The sequence below is a fragment of the Megalopta genalis genome, chromosome 15 (genome assembly GCF_051020955.1).
Source record: "Megalopta genalis isolate 19385.01 chromosome 15, iyMegGena1_principal, whole genome shotgun sequence".
In the NCBI taxonomy this organism is placed as follows: Eukaryota; Metazoa; Arthropoda; class Insecta; order Hymenoptera; family Halictidae; genus Megalopta; species Megalopta genalis.
Genome location: NC_135027.1, coordinates 8,692,637 through 8,709,986, shown reverse-complemented (window position 1 = coordinate 8,709,986; position 17,350 = coordinate 8,692,637). Strand labels below are relative to the sequence as shown.

The following is a 17,350-nucleotide window of genomic DNA, read 5'->3' as shown; positions in this document are numbered from 1 at the left end:
ACTGCATGCGGAACAAATGATTTAGCTTCAAATACTTGCGATATAAATGATTTAGATTCAGCTGCGTGCGAAACAAACAAGATAGATTCAAATCCATGCGAAACACGAGATTTAGATTCAAATATATGCCGAGTAGAAGTTTTAGCTTCAAATCCATGCGACACAAATGATTTAGCTTCAAATCAATGCGAGGTAGAAGCTTTGTCTTCAAATCCGAGCGAAACAAACGATTTAGCTTCAAATCAATACGGAGTAGAAGTTTTAGCCTCAAATCCAAGCTGTTTCCGCGTACAGATGAATTTCTCAATGTGACGCGGTTCCCTATTACCCTTTACGATGATAAGGATGATATAATGAATTGTCTTGTATGGTAATCACTATAAAATCTTTATTTCTAACACTTAATACTAAGCGGTACTTATTGCTAGATAATCGTAGAGTGTGTTTGGTTTGAAAGTGGTTGAAAGACTGCCTGGGCTCGGGATCCTTTTCCCGAAGACAACTCGGTGTCCCCGTCGACCCTTCGTGCTTCCTTCCTTTTGAGTCGAGAGTGGGAACGGTTGTCCTGTCTGATTGGTTTAAAAAATAATGGACAAGGTCGAGAGTTAGACGGAGGAGGACGGAAGGGAAAGTGACCGCTCCGAATAATGGCCACATGCAGGCACGGACCGTACCTAGGAGCGGCGCACATGGGGGTTTCGCGCATTTTAGACGTTGACCGTAGCAGGCAATAAACCCCGGAAGTGCTTCGACTTGAATGGTGTATGCAGAGGAACAATCTGAGGATGCGGTGATTGTCTAACATCTGGTGCGCAACTGTTGGACATAACGAAACAAGGGATGAAATTTGAGTAAGGAACGGCTTTTCGGGAAACTGCCTGCTACGGGTGGTTTTTCGCCTGGGCCCAAGGACAGATAGGACCGATTGCCTGATTTATGTGTTTCTGCGCGGAACATCCTCCCCCCCTTGAGAGGGAACCGATCGAAGAGGAATGAGTGTTTCTTATGTATAGTGACTAATACTGATGGTAAATATGTAATGTGTATGGTGTGTGCAGGTGATGTGTGGTGTCAAGGTGCGTGTTCATGTGATTCTTATGTCTATGAATTGTTAGAGGTAGAATTCTCGGGCTGGCCATCTTCTGTCATGGGTTCGTTGCATCCTTGGTTTTCGTCACCCGACTCGATTGGTAATGGGACGAGTTTTTTGACGTTCCGGTCGAACACGCTCGTAGCAGTCTTCACTGTGACTGTGCGAACTATGCCGTCGGAGCCTGGATAGGTTTTGATTACGCGTCCGAGAGGCCACTGCATGGAAGGCACGTTATCTTCCCTGAGAAGAACGATGGTGCCCTCAGTGATCGGATGATGTCCTCTGGTCCATTTATTGCGGGTAGTCAGTTCATTTAGATATTCTCGATGCCAACGTTTCCAAAAATGCTGCCTTAATTGTTGGATACGTTGCCATTGGGACAATCGATTCGACGGAGTGTCTTTCAAGTCGCGCTCGCGTAGACTCGTGATAGCCTCACCAATGAGGAAATGACCCGGAGTTAATGCAAGGAGATCTGTTGGATCGGATGAAATTGGAGTGAGGGGTCGGGAGTTGAGGATGGCTTCGATGTCAATAATTAATGTGTTTAGACTTTCAAATGTCAATAATTCAACACCTACGACGCGTTTAAAATGATGTTTGAAGGATTTCACTGCCGCTTCCCAGAGATCTCCAAAATGGGGAGTTTGTGGTGGGATGAAATGCCAATTGATGGCGCGTTCGGCGAGGAATGTGGTCACCTTTTCGCGATGATCATCCACACGTAACAGTTCTCGCAGCTCCCGAAATTCACCTTCTGCTCCCTTGAAATTGGTGCCGTTATCGGAGTATAGATTTGTACAAAAACCTCTTCTCGCGATGAAGCGTCGTAGTGCTGCGATGAAGGCTTCGCTGGTTAGGTCGCTAACGAGCTCGTGATGTACGGCCTTTACAGCTAAACATACGAAGACCGCAACATAGACCTTGACGCGACCGCGGTTTCTATGTTTTCGCTCTTTTATAAAGAATGGTCCACAGTAATCGACTCCCACGTTGGCAAATGGACGCGATTCTGTTACCCTTGCTCGGGGTAGATTGCCCATAATATAATTGACGGGTGGTGGGTTGGCTCGACGACAACGGACACATTTCGAAATGGTCTGCCACACTCGACTTCGACCATCGATTGGCCAATATGTTTTCCTTAGCGAGTACAATGTATGTTGAGTCCCCGCATGTAGTAGGTCCGTGTGTTCCTTTAAAATAATGCAGGACGTGACGTGTGATTTTGGTAGTATTATGGGATGCGTTTGTGAAAACGTCAAGGCTGAATTGTGTAATCGACCTCCTACTCTGAGAATACCGTCTTGATCGATAAATGGACTTAGTTTTGCTAGCTTGTGTGGAATTTCCTGATCAGCTCGCCGGTTAAGGGTGCGTAGTTCCCTTTCGAAATGTTTGGCTTGGACCAATTTGATTATGGTGATTTTTGTTTGTGCCAGTTCGGTCGCGGTGACACTCCCCTTTATAATCCGACCCGGTTTCCATCGTCGGCATAGTGCAATAATCCGCAGCAATTTTCCCCATGATGAGTACCGTTCAAGGATACTCGTGTCCACTGGCGTGGTAGTTGTGGCCACACAGGTGACCTTTCTTTGCTCCGGATCTTCGATACATGGTATCAATTCCCGAATAGGCCAGAGCGCCCGTTCCTGTCGGAGCCAGTGTGGTCCGTGTTGCCATATGGATGCTCTCAAGAAGTCTTGAACAGTTTGACCTCGAGAGAGTAAATCTGCTGGATTATCTGAGGAGCTGACGTGGAGCCAATCGGAGATTGTGGTTTTTGACTGTATTTCTGCTACTCGGTTGGCGACGAAGGTTTTCAGGGTATGTGGAGACGCATTTAGCCAATGTAAGACTATTGTTGAGTCTGTCCACAGGATTGTACGGTCGATCTGGATGTGTAATGCCCTTAGGATCGTATTTAGTAGAGCGGTAAGTAGCAGTGCTCCGCATAACTCGAGTCGCGGGATGGACTGACTCTTCAATGGTGCAACCTTTGATTTGGCTGCGAGGAGTTCTACCTGCGTTTCGCATTGTGCATTGGTCGAACGCAGATATATGCAAGCTCCGTAGGCCTTCTCGCTGGCGTCACAGAACCCATGAAGCTCTATGTCTGAAGCGGCAGTAATTATGGTTTTCCGATGGAATTTCACATTATTGAGTAATGGCAGTTGTGTATAATATCGTGTCCATTGGGTGTGTAAACTCATGGGAAGTGTTTCATCCCAATCCACCTTCAGAGCCCACAGTTTCTAGAGGAGGAGTTTTGCGACAATGATGATCGGACCTAAAAGACCCAATGGGTCATAGATTTTCGCGATTTCTGAACTGATTGACCGTTTAGTGACTCGAGATGCATGCGTAAGAGGCTTGACGGTGTAAGTGATGGAGTCCTCCGCTGAATCCCAAACGATCCCGAGTGTTTTGATTGTGGATGATTCGCCGAGGTGGAGTTTTTGATTGATGTTTTGATCCGGTAACCCGCTTAGCAGTTCTTGATCATTGGATGCCCACTGTCTAATATTCAATCCAGCTGAATGAAGAAGTTGCGTCAATTCGTTTCGTAGTGTGAGGGCTTCTTGTATAGTGGATGCGCCGGTGAGTGCATCGTCCACGTAAAAATCCCGCTGTAAAATCTTCGCAGCGAAAGGAAATTGATGACCCTCGTCTTGCGCTAATTGTTTAAGGCATCTGATAGCTAGATATGGGGGGGCTGATAAACCGAATGTTACCGTATTTAATTCATATGTTTTGACACAATTCTTGTTGTCACGCCAGAGAATTCTTTGGTATTGTCTGTCCTCTGGGCGCACGAGAAATTGTCTATACATTTTCTCGATGTCGCCGGTAATGACATATTGGTGGATGCGGAATCGGAGCAAAATGCATAATAAATCATCTTGTATCTTGGGTCCAGTGTGTAGTGTGTCATTGAGCGAGATTCCGGTACTTGTGACTGCCGACCCGTCGAAGACTACGCGCAGTTTCGTCGTGTTGCTCGACATATTAATGACCCCATGATGTGGAAGATAATATCCTGGACGTGATGCATGCACCTCGGACATGTGTCCAAGATCGAGGTATTCCTGGATGACTGCTCGGTATTGATGTTCCAATTCTGAATCGCGTTTGAATTTTTGCTCTAAAGATATGAGCCGTTTCAGCGCTTGCGTGTCGGATTCTCCCAGCTTAGGCTTGTTTTTGTTGAATGGAAGTGCGACAACATATCTACCTTCTGTATTTCGTGTGGTGGTATTTTGAAAATGTTGTTCGCATGTCGCTTCTGATTCTAACAAATGCTGCGATTGTGGACCTTCTTCCATTTCCCAAAAACGTGCCAAATCGAGTTTCAGTGTTGTTGTGGTGTGGCACGTTGCCTGCCGATTTGGTTGTGCTGTTGGTACACTGCCTCCGATGACCCATCCAAGCATTGTCTTTTGGAGAATAAGGTCTGGGCCGTCTGGTTGTGAGAGGTTAATTTGTCCTACACATAATATAGATAGCGCGGTTCCAGCTCCCAGTAAAATGTCAACTGGTGCTGGTCGATGGAACCTTGAGTCTGCGAGTTCGGTACTGCGAGGGATCTTGAGCATGGTACGATCGACTGTTTGATCTGGTACCACTGAAGCGATGTTTGGCACGATCAAAAATGTGAGGGTTCGCTGGAAGTTGCTGACTCTAGATTGTATGGTCGCGCGAATGGTATGGTTGGCGATGGTCGAAAGAGAATTGAGAGCGCCTACAGAGACGTTGCATCGTTCTTGTGACAAACGGAGTTTCTTGGCCAGATCGTTCGTCATGAAATTGGTGGTGGAGCACGTGTCAATTAGGGCACGGCATGATATTTTTTGATGATTGACATCGAAGATATTGATTTGTGCCGTAACTAATAATTCGTTGGTATCGGTATTGACTATGTATGTGCGTGCTTGGATGGGTCTGGGAGTTTTCTTCGATAGTGGTCATATTGACCTTGTTTTCCCGTTGGTTGATGTCGTGTCTTCCGGAAGTAATGTGGGAATCGGCGTTTCGTGTGTCGAGGATGGCGAGGTACCGATTCGTTCCTGTGCTACTTGTTCTTGTCGATGTAAGAGCGTGTGGTGTCGTTGATTGCATCTTCTGCATGTAAACAACGAACGGCAGACGTTCGTGGAATGGCCGGGTCGCAAACAGTTCTGGCACAAAGCTGTCTTGACGACCGTTTCGAACCGAGCGGTGGGAGAAGCGAGATTAAAGGTTTCGCAATCCCGAGTTAGATGCGATCCATTGCAAATCGGACACTGTGGAGTTTTCATGGCAAGATATGTCTGCGTGCGCGAGATTCCTCTGGTACTTGAGTAGGAATGATTAGTTGAAGGGGTGGTGCGACTTCCGTAAGTCGCGTTGGTTTTTATGATCGCTGCTGGTGAACAGTTTGCTCGTTTCTCCAGAAATTCCAATAAATGGGTATACGGAGGCATGTTTTTGTCCGATAAAGTAAGTTCCCATTGCCAAACGGTGTCGGGATTAAGTTTTGATAAAATCGTAGATATTAAAAAGGAGTTCCACGTTGCAATTGGTTCGCCTAAATTCCGAAGTGCCCGCAAGTGTTGGTTTAACGCGTCTAATAAATCGCTCAAGCCTTCTGGAGTATCCTTCGTCGATTTGGGAATATCGCGAATAGCATCGCAATGTCGTAGGAGGGTCCGTCGGGGACAATGAAATTTATCCTTTAATATTTCTATCGCGTCGAGATAGTTTGCGTCGGTGGTATTCAATGATCTAATACATGCCGCGGCCTTTCCGGTAAGTGTTGATCGCAGATATTGTAACTTTTGGACTGGCGTTAGGTTTTCATTGCGATCGATCGTAGAGGAGAATACATCGTAGAATAATGCCCAATTTTCCAACGTGCCGTCAAATGTTGGTAATCGCATCTCTGGTAGTTTAATTGCCATCCGGGCTGATGCGGTCGATACTGGTGATACAGGACTAACACCGCGAGGATCGTTCGGCAATTCATGTCTTTGCACCATTGCCTTTGCCCGAGCTACTATTGAGTAATACTGGCTTTGAATCTCGAATCGGCGCGTTTCTTCAGATGAATCGAGAGTTTCTAACCCGAATTGGATATCGTCGAAGCGGCTCCACGCTTTGTTGAGTCCGTCGATGTGTTCCGAAATAAGGAGAGTATCGCAGTGATCAGCATTTTGCTGTTGATCTAGTAGATTGGTTAGCCACGTGATCTGTCCGATAATGTTACCACGTTTTCGTCGCAGAGTGCTGATTTGAGTATTTTCAGAAGCCATGGTTGGAAAATGAGGAAACGAGAAGGGATTTGGTGATGAAATAAACGAGCCTACCTTTGCGGTGTGACGACCTTGAACCTACAGCTCCTTGTGGTCTGAGGTTGTACGTTGGAATAACTGCTGTAGACGTGCCTCAGAAGAAGATTGCTGATGTCATCCTGAGGGTGCCTGTTGAGTTTTCACCTATTCACTGATATTAAATCCGGCTCGAAGGACCAATGTTTCCGCGTACAGATGAATTTCTCAATGTGACGCGGTTCCCTATTACCCTTTACGATGATAAGGATGATATAATGAATTGTCTTGTATGGTAATCACTATAAAATCTTTATTTCTAACACTTAATACTAAGCGGTACTGATTGCTAGATAATCGTAGAGTGTGTTTGGTTTGAAAGTGGTTGAAAGACTGCCTGGGCTCGGGATCCTTTTCCCGAAGTCAACTCGGTGTCCCCGTCGACCCTTCGTGCTTCCTTCCTTTTGAGTCGAGAGTGGGAACGGTTGTCCTGTCTGATTGGTTTAAAAAATAATGGACAAGATCGAGAGTTAGAAGGAGGAGGACGGAAGGGAAAGTGACCACTCCGAATAATGGCCACATGCAGGCACGGACCGTACCTAGGAGCGGCGCACATGGGGGTTTCGCGCATTTTAAACGTTGACCGTAGCAGGCAATAAACCCCGGAAGTGCTTCGACTTGAATGGTGTATGCAGAGGAACAATCTGAGGATGGGTGATTGTCTAACATCTGGTGCGCAACTGTTGGACATAACGAAACAAGGGATGAAATTTGAGTAAGGAACGGCTTTTCGGGAAACTGCCTGCGACGGGTGGTTTTTCGCCTGGGCCCAAGGACAGATAGGACCGATTGCCTGATTTATGTGTTTCTGCGCGGAACACAAGCGAAACAAATGATATAGCATCAAATACTTGCGATATAAATGATTTAGATTCAACTGCATGCGAAACAATAGAATAATCTTCAAATCCAAGCGAAACACATGGTTTATCTTCAAATCAATGCGCAGTAGAAGTTTTAGATTCAAATCCATGCGAAACAAATGACTTAGCTTCAAATACTTGCGATATAAATGATTTAGCTTCAACTGGAAGCCAAACCATCGAGTTAGCTTCTAATCCATGCGAAACAAATGACTTAGCTTCAAATACTTGCGATATAAACGATATAGATTCAAAAACATGCGAAACAAACGAGTTAGCTTCACATTCATTCGAAACACTCGATTTAGCTTCAAATCAATGCGAAGTGGAAGTTTTAGCTTCAAATCCAAGAGAAACAAATGATTTAGCTTCAAATACTTGCGATATAAATGATTTAGATTCAACTGCATACGAAACACATGATTTGGCTCGAGTCAATGCGAAGTGGAAGGTTTAGCTACAAATCCGTGCGAAACAAATAATTTAACTTCAAATACTTGCAACATAAATGATGTCGCATCAAATCAATGCTAAGTAGAAGGTTTAGCTTCAAATCCATGCGAAACACATGATATAGCTTCAAATCAATGCGAAGAATATGGTTTAGCTTCATATCCATGCGAAACAATCGAGTTAGCTTCAAATCCATGCGAAATACATGAGTTAGCTTCAAACTAATGCGGAGTAGAAGGTTTAGCGTCAAATGCATGCGAAACACATGATTTAGGTTCAAATCAATGCGGAATAGAATGTTTCGCTCCAAATGCATGCGAAACGCATGATTTAGCTTCAAATAATTGCGATATAAGTGATTTAGATTCAACTGCATACGAAACAAACGAGTTAGCTTCAAATCGATGCAAAACACATGACTTATCTTGCAATCAATGCGGATTAGAAGCTTTAGCTTCAAATGCATGCAAAACGCATGATTTAGCTTCAAATCCATGCGAAACACATCATTTAGCATCAAATCAATGCGAAGTAAAAGGCTTAGCCTCAAATCCATGTGAACCGAATGAATAAGTTTCAAATACTTGCGAATATATGTGATATAGCTTCAAATGCAGGCGCAACAAACAAGTTAGCTTCAAATCCATGCGAAACACATGATTTAGCTTCAAACCAATGCGGAGTAGAAGGCTTAGCTTCAAATCCATGTGAATCGAATGATTTATATTCAAATACTTGCCAATGTATGTGATATAGCTTCAAATCCATGCGAAACACATGACTTAGCTCCAGATGAATACTAGGTAGAAGGTTTAGCTTCAAATCCATGCGAAACCACTGATTTAGCTTCAAATGCTTGCAATATAAATGTATAGCATCAAATGCATGCATAACAAACAAGTTACCTTCACATTCAAGCAATACACATGATTTAGCTTCAAATCAATGTGAAGTAGAAGGGTTATCTTCAAATCCAAGCGAAACAAATGATTTTGCTTTAAATATATTCGATATAAATGATTTAGATTTAACTGCATGCGAAACAAACGAGTTAGCTTAAAATCCACGCGAAACACATGATTTATTTTCCATTCAATGCGAAGTAGAAGGTTTAGCTTCTATTCCATGCGAAACAAATAATTTAGCTTCAAATACTTGCAGTATAATCGATATAGCTTCAAATGCATGCGAAACAAACAAGTTAGATTCACATTCATTCGAAACACATGATTTAGCTTCAAATCAATGCGAAGTAGAAGGATTAGCTTCAAATCCATTGCGAAACAAATGATTTAGCTTCAAATACTTCCGATATAAATGATTTAGCTTCAACTGGAAGCGAGACAAACGAGTTAGCTTCACATTCAAGCGAAACACATGATTTAGGTTCAAATCAATGAGAGGTAAACGCTTTGGCTTCAAATCCAAGCGAAACAAATGATTTAGCTTCAAATACTTGCGATATAAATGATTTAGCTTCAACTGGGAGCGAAACAAGCGTGTTAGCTTCTGAACCATGCGAGAAAAAAGATTTAGCTTCAAATACTTGCGATATAAACGATATAGATTTAAATGCACGCGAAACAAACACGTTAGCTTCAAATCCACGCGAAACACATGATTTAGCTTCAAATCAATGCGAAGAAGATGGTTTAGCTTCAAACCCATGCGAAACACATGATTTAGCTTCAAATCCATGTGAAATACATGAGTTAGCTTCAAACTAATGCGGAGTAGAAGGATTAGCGTCAAATGCATGCGAAACACATGATTTAGGTTCAAATCAATGCGGAATAGAATGTTTCGCTCCAAATGCATGCGAAACGCATGATTTAGCTTCAAATAATTGCGATATAAGTGATTTATATTCAACTGCATACGAAACAAACGGGTTAGCTTCAAATCGATGCAAAACACATGACTTATCTTGAAATCAATGTGGATTAGAAGCTTTAGCTTCAAATCCATGCAAAACACATGATTTAGCCTCAAATCAATGCGGAATAGAAAGTTTAGCTCCAAATGCATGCGAAACATATGATTTAGCTTCAAATGCTTGCGATATAAATGATTTAGCTTCAACTGGATACAAAACACATGATTTGGCTCGAGTCAATGCGAAGTGGAAGGTTTAGCATCAAATCCATGCGAAACAAAAGATTTAGCTTCAAATACGTGCGATATAAATGATTTAGTTTCAACTGGAAGCGAAAAAAAATGAGTCAGATTCGAATCCATGCGAAACACATCATTTAGCTTCAAATCAATGCGGAATAGAAGGTTTAGCTTCTAATCCATAAGAAACAAAAGATTTAGTATAAAATACTTGCGATATAAATGACTTAGCTTCTGCTGCATGCGAAACAATCGAGTAAGCTTCAAATCCATGCGAAACACATGACTTATCTTGGAATCAATACCGGAGTAGTATGTTTAGCTTCAAATCCATGCGAAAGAAATGATTTAGATTTAAATGCTTGTGATATACACAATTTAGCTTCGAAAGCATGCGAAACAAAAGAGTTAGCTTCAAAAGCATGCGAAACAAAAGAGTTATCTTACAAATCCACGCGAAACACATGCATTAGCCTCAACTCAATTCGAGGTAGAAGGTTTAGCTTCAAATCCATGCGAAACAAATGATTTAGCTTCAAATACTTCCGATATAAATGATTTAGCTTCAATCTGCATTCGAAACAAACGAGTTAGCTTCAAATCCACGCGAAACTCATGATTTATCTTCCATGCATTGCGAAGTAAATGGTTTGGCTTCAAATCCATGCGGAAAAAATGATTTAGCTTCAAATACTTGCGATATAAATGATTTAGCTTCAACTGCATGCGAAACAATCGAGTTAGATTCAAATCCACGCGAAACACATGACAAAGCTTCAAATCAGTCCGAGGTAAAAGCTTTGCCTTCAAATCCATGTGAATCAAATGATTTAGCTTCAAGTACCAGCGATATAAATGATTTAGCTCCAAATGGAAGCGAAACATGCTAGTTAGCTTCAAATCCATGCGAAACAAAAGATTTAGCCTCAAGTACTTGCGATATAAACGATATAGCTTCAAATGCATGCGAAACAAACGAGTTAGCTTCACGTTCATTCGAAACACATGATTTAGCTTCAAATCAATGCGAAGTAGTAGGTTTAGCATCAAATCTAAGCGAAACAAATAATTTAGCTTCAAATACTTGCGATATAAATGATTTAGTTTCAACTACATGCGACACAAACGATTTAGCGTCAAATCTACGCGGAACACATGATTTATCTTCCAAGCAATGCGAAGTAGAAGGTTTAGCTTCAAATCCATTCGAAACAAATGATTTAGCTTCAAATACTTGCGATATAAATGATTTAGCTTCAACTGGAAGCGAGACAAACGAGTTAGCTTCACATTCATGCGAAACACATGATTTAGCTTCAAATCAATGCGAGGTAAAAGCTTTGGCTCCAAATCCATGCGAAACAAATGATTTAGCTTCAAATACTTGCGATATAAATGATTTGGCTTCAACTGCATTCGAAACAAACGAGTTAGCTTCAAATCCACGCAAAACTCATGATTTATCTTCCATGCATTGCGAAGTAAATGGTTTGGCTTCAAATCCATGCGGCAAAAATGATTTAGCTTCAAATACTTGCGATATAAATGATTTAGCTTCAACTGCATGCGAAACAATCGAGTTAGATTCAAATCCACGCGAAACACATGACAAAGCTTCAAATCAGTGCGAAGTAAAAGCTGTGGCTTCAAATCCATGCGAAACAAATGATTTAGCTTCAAATACTTGCCAGATAAATGATTTAGCTTCAACTGGAAGCGATACAATCGAGTTAGATTCTAATCGACGCGAAACACATGATTTATCTTCCAAGCAATGCGAAGTAGAAGGTTTAGCTTCAAATCCATGCGAAACAAAAGATTTAGCCTCAAGTACTTGCGATATAAACGATATAGCTTCAAATGCATGCGAAACAAACGAGTTAGCTTCACGTTCATTCGAAACACATGATTTAGCTTCAAATCAATGCGAAGTAGTAGGTTTAGCATCAAATCTAAGCGAAACAAATAATTTAGCTTCAAATACTTGCGATATAAATGATATAGTTTCAACTACATGCGAAACAAACGATTTAGCGTCAAATCTACGCGGAACACATGATTTATCTTCCAAGCAATGCGAAGTAGAAGGTTTATCTTCAAATCCATTCGAAACAAATGATTTAGCTTCAAATACTTGCGATATAAATGATTTAGCTTCAACTGGAAGCGAGACAAACGAGTTAGCTTCACATTCATGCGAAACACATGATTTAGCTTCAAATCAATGCGAGGTAAAAGCTTTGGCTCCAAATCCATGCGAAACAAATGATTTAGCTTCAAATACTTGCGATATAAATGATTTGGCTTTAACTGCAAGCGAAACAAGCGAGTAAGCTTCAAATCCATGCGAAACACATGATTTGTCTTCAAAGGAATACGAAGTAGAAGGTTTAGGTTCAAATCCATGCGAAGCAAATGATTTAACTTCAAATACTTCCGATATAAATGATTTACCTTCAACTGGAAGCGAAACAAGCGAGTTAAATTCTAATCCATGCGAAACAAATGATTTAGCTTCAAATACATGCGATATAAACGATATAGCTTCAAATGCATGCGAAACAAACGATTTAGCTACACATTCATTCGAATCACATGATTTAGCTTCAAATCAATGCCAAGAAGAAGGTTTAGCTTCAAATCCAAGAGAAACAAATGATTTTGCTTCAAATACTTGCGATATATATGATTTAGATTCAACTGCATGCGAAACAAAAAAGTTAGGTTCAAATCCATGCAAAACACGAGATTTAGATTCAAATCAATGCCGAGTAGAAGATTCAGCTTCTAACCCATGCGAAACACATGATTTAGCTTCAAATTCTAGCGATATAAATGATTTACCTTCAACTGGAAGCGAAACAAGCGAGTTAGATTCTAACCCGTGCGAAACACATGATTTAACTTCAAATCAATTCGGAGTAGAAGGTTTAGTTTCAAATCCATGCGAAACAAATAATTTAGCTTCAAATCCATGCGAACCACGTGATTTAGCTTCAAATCAATGCGGTGTAGAAGGTTTATCTTCAAATCCATGCGAAACAAATGATTTAGCTTCAAATACTTGCGATATAAATGATTTAGATTCAACTGCATGCGAAAGAAACGAGTTAGCTTCAAATCCACGCGAAACACATGATTTATCTTTCATGCATTGCGAAGTAGAAGGTTTAGCTTCAAATCCATGGGAAACAAAATATTTCGCTTCAAATACTTGCGATATAAATGGTTTAGCTTCAACTGGAAGCGTGACAAACGAGATAGCTTCACATTCATGCGAAACACATGATTTAGCTTCAAATCAATGCGAGGTAAAAGCTTTGGCTTCAAATCCGTGCGAAAAAATGATTTAGCTTCAAATACTTGCGATATAAATGATTTAGATTCAACTGCATGCGAAACAATCTAGTTAGATTCAAATCCACGCGAAACACATGATTTATCTTCCAAGCAATGCGAAGTAGAAGGTTTAGCATCAAATCCAAGCGAAACAAATGATTTAGCTTCAAATACTTGCGATATAAATGATTTAGATTCAACTGCATGCGAAAGAAACGAGTTAGCTTCAAATCCACGCGAAACACATGATTTATCTTTCATGCATTGCGATGTAGAGGGTTTAGCTTCAAATCCATGGGAAACAAAAGATATCGCTTCAAATACTTGCGATATAAATGATTTAGCTTCAACTGGAAGCGTGACAAACGAGTTAGCTTCACATTCATGCGAAACACATGATTTAGCTTCAAATCAATGCGAGGTAAAAGCTTTGGCTTCAAATCCGTGCGAAAAAATGATTTAGCTTCAAATACTTGCGATATAAATGATTTAGATTCAACTGCATGCGTAACAATCTAGTTAGATTCAAATCCACGCGAAACACATGATTTGTCTTCTAAGGAATACGGAGTAAAAGGTTTAGCTTCAAATCCATGAGAAACAAATGATTTAACTTCAAATACTAGCGATATAAATGATATAGCTTTAACTGGAAGCGAAACAAGCGAGTTAGCTTCAAATCCATGCGAAACAAATGATTTAGCTTCAAATAATTGCGATAAAAATGATATAGCTTCAAATGCATGCGAAACAAACGAGTTAGCTACACATTCATTGGAAACACATGATTTAGCTTCAAATCAATGCAAAGTAAAAGGTTTAGCTTCAAATCCAAGCGAAACAAATGATTTAGCTTCAAATACTTGCGATATAAATGATTTAGATTCAACTGCATGCGAAACAATCGAGTTAGCTTCAAATCCACGCGAAACACATGTTTTTTATCTTCCATGCATAGCGAAGTAGAAGGTTTAGCTTCAAATCCATGCGAAACAAATGATTTAGCTTCAAATACTAGCGATATAATTGATTTAGCTTCAACTGGAAGCGAGACAAACGAGTTAGCTTCATATCCACGCGAAACACATGATTTATCTTCCATGCATTGCGAAGTAGAAGGCTTAGCTTCAAATCGATGCGAAACAAATGATTTAGCTTCAAATACTTGAGATATAAATGATTTAGCTTCAACTGTAAGCGAGACAAACGAGTTAGCTTTACATTCATGCGAAACACATGTTTTAGCTGCAAATCAACGCGAGGTAAAAGCTTTGGCTTCAAATCCATGCGAAACTAATGATTTAGCTTCAAATACTTGCGATATAAATGATTTAGCTTTAACTGGAAGCGAAACAAGCGAGTTAGCTTCGAATCCATGCGAAACAAATGATTTAGCTTCAAATCCTTGCGATATAAACGATATAGCTTCAAATGCATGCGAAACAAACGAGTTAGCTTCACATTCATTCGAAACACATGATTTAGCTTCAAATCAATGCCAAGAAGAAGGTTTAGCTTCAAATCCAAGAGAAACAAATGATTTTGCTTCAAATACTTCCGATATAAATGATTTAGATTCAACTGCATGCGAAACAAACAAGTTAGATTCAAATCCATGCAAAACACGTGATTTAGATTCAAATCAATGCCGAGTAGAAGTTTTAGCTTCAAATCCATGCAAAACAAATGATTTAGCTTCAAATACTTACGATATAAATGATTTAACTTCAACTGGAAGCGAGACAAACGAGTTATCTTCACATTCACGCAAAACACATGATTTATCTTCAAGTCAATGCGATGTAGACGGTTTTGCTTCTAATCCATGCGAAAAAAAAGATTTAGATCAAATACTTGCGATATAAATGATTTATCTTCAACTGGAAGTGAAACAAGCGAGTTAGCTTCAAATCCATGCGAAACACATGATTTATCTTCCAAGCAATGCGAAGTAGAATGTGTAGCTTCAAATCCATGCGAAACAAATGATGTAGCTTCAAATCCATGCGAACCACGTGATTTAGCTTCAAATCAATGCGGTGTAGAAGGTTTATCTTCAAATCCATGCGAAACAAATGATTTAGCTTCAAATACTTGCGATATAGATGATATAGCTTTAAATGCATGCGAACCAAACGAGTTAACTACACATTCATTGGAAAAACATGATTTAGCTTCAAATCCATGCGAAACAAATGATTTAGCTTCAAATCCATGCGAAACAAATGATTTAGCTTTAAATACTTACGATATAAATGATTTAACTTCAACTGGAAGCGAGACAAACGAGTTATCTTCACATTCACGCAAAACACATGATTTATCTTCAAGTCAATGCGATGTAGACGGTTTTGCTTCTAATCCATGCGAAAAAAAAGATTTAGATCAAATACTTGCGATATAAATGATTTATCTTCAACTGGAAGTGAAACAAGCGAGTTAGCTTCAAATCCATGCGAAACACATGATTTATCTTCCAAGCAATACGAAGTAGAATGTGTAGCTTCAAATCCATGCGAAACAAATGATGTAGCTTCAAATCCATGCGAACCACGTGATTTAGCTTTAAATCAATGCGGTGTAGAAGGTTTATCTTCAAATCCATGCGAAACAAATGATTTAGCTTCAAATACTTGCGATATAGATGATATAGCTTTAAATGCATGCGAACCAAACGAGTTAACTACACATTCATTGGAAAAACATCATTTAGCTTCAAATCCATGCGAAACAAATGATTTAGCTTCAAATCCATGCGAAACAAATGATTTAGTTTCAAATACTTGCGATATAAATGATTTAGCTTCAACTGCATGCGAAACAATCGAGTTAGATTCACATCCACGCGAAACATATGACAAAGCTTCAAATGTGTGCGAGGTAGAAGGTTTAGCGTCAAATCCATGCGAAACAAATGATTTAACTTCAAATACTAGCGATATAAATGATATAGCTTCAATTGGAAGCGAAACAAGCGAGTTAGCTTCTAATCCAGGCGAAACAAATGATTTAGCTTCAAATACTAGTGATATAAATGATTTAGCTTCAACTGGAAGCGATACAAGCGAGTTAGCTTCTAATCCAGGCGAAAAAAAGATTTAGCATGAAATACTTGCGATATAAAAGATATAGATTCAAATGCATGCGATACAAACGAGTTAGCTTCAAAATCACGCGAAATACATGATTTAGCTTCAAATCAATGCGAAGTAGAAGGTTTAGCATCAAACCCATGCGAAACAAATGATTTAGCTTCAAATACTTGCGATTTAAATGATTTAGCTTCAACTGAAAGCGAAACACGCGAGTTAGCTTCTAACCCATGCGAAAAACATTATTTAACTTCAAATCCACGCGGAGTAGAAGGTTTAGCTTCAAATCCATGCGAGACAAATGATTTAGCTTCGAATACTTCCGATATAAATGATTTAGCCTCAACTGGAAGCGAGACAAACCAGTTAGCTTCACATTCATGCGAAACAAATGATTTAGCTGCAAATCAATGCGAAGTAGAAGATTTAGCTTCAAATCCAAGCGAAACAAATGATTTTGCTTCAAATACTTGGGATATAAATGATTTAGATTCAACTGCATGCGAAACAAACAAGTTAGATTCAAATCCATGCCAAACACGAGATTTAGAGTCAAATCAATGCCGAGTAGAAGTTTTAGCTTCAAATCCATGCGAAACAAATGATTTAGATTCAAATACTTGCGGTATAAACGTTATAGTTTCAAATGCATGCGAAACAAGCGAGTTAGCTTCAAATCAATGCGAAACACATGATTTGTCTTCAAAGGAATTCGAAGTAGAAGGTTTAGCTTCAAATCCATGTGAAACAAATGATTTAGCTTCAAATACTTGCGATATAAGTGTTTTAGATTCAACTGCATGCGAAACAAACAACTTAGATTCACATTCATTCGTAACACATTATTTAGCTTCAAATCAATTCGAAGTAGAAGATTTAGCTTCAAATCCAAGCGAAACAAAGGATTTTACTTCAAATACTTGCGATATAAATGATTTAGATTGAACTGCATGCGAAACACACAAGTTAGATTCAAATCCATGCGAAAAACGAGATTTAGTTTTAAATCAATGCGGAGTAGAAGTTTTA

At 39.9% G+C, this 17,350-nt stretch overlaps 2 protein-coding genes across 2 annotated transcripts; both read right to left on the bottom strand.

Moving 5' to 3' along the window:
* Positions 1 to 1,101: 1,101 nt before the first annotated feature.
* LOC143260625 (uncharacterized) lies at positions 1,102 to 3,306 on the bottom strand. Its single transcript, XM_076526650.1, has one exon. The coding sequence runs from the start codon at positions 3,304 to 3,306 to the stop codon at positions 1,102 to 1,104; it is 2,205 nt and encodes a 734-aa protein (XP_076382765.1).
* A 42-nt stretch (positions 3,307 to 3,348) lies between these two features.
* On the bottom strand, positions 3,349 to 5,221 carry LOC143260624 (uncharacterized). The gene is made up of 2 exons (XM_076526649.1): positions 5,026 to 5,221; positions 3,349 to 4,982 (listed from the first exon to the last, which is right to left on the bottom strand). The coding sequence occupies exons 1-2, from the start codon at positions 5,219 to 5,221 to the stop codon at positions 3,349 to 3,351; spliced, it is 1,830 nt and encodes a 609-aa protein (XP_076382764.1).
* Between the last annotated feature and the right edge of the window lie 12,129 nt (positions 5,222 to 17,350).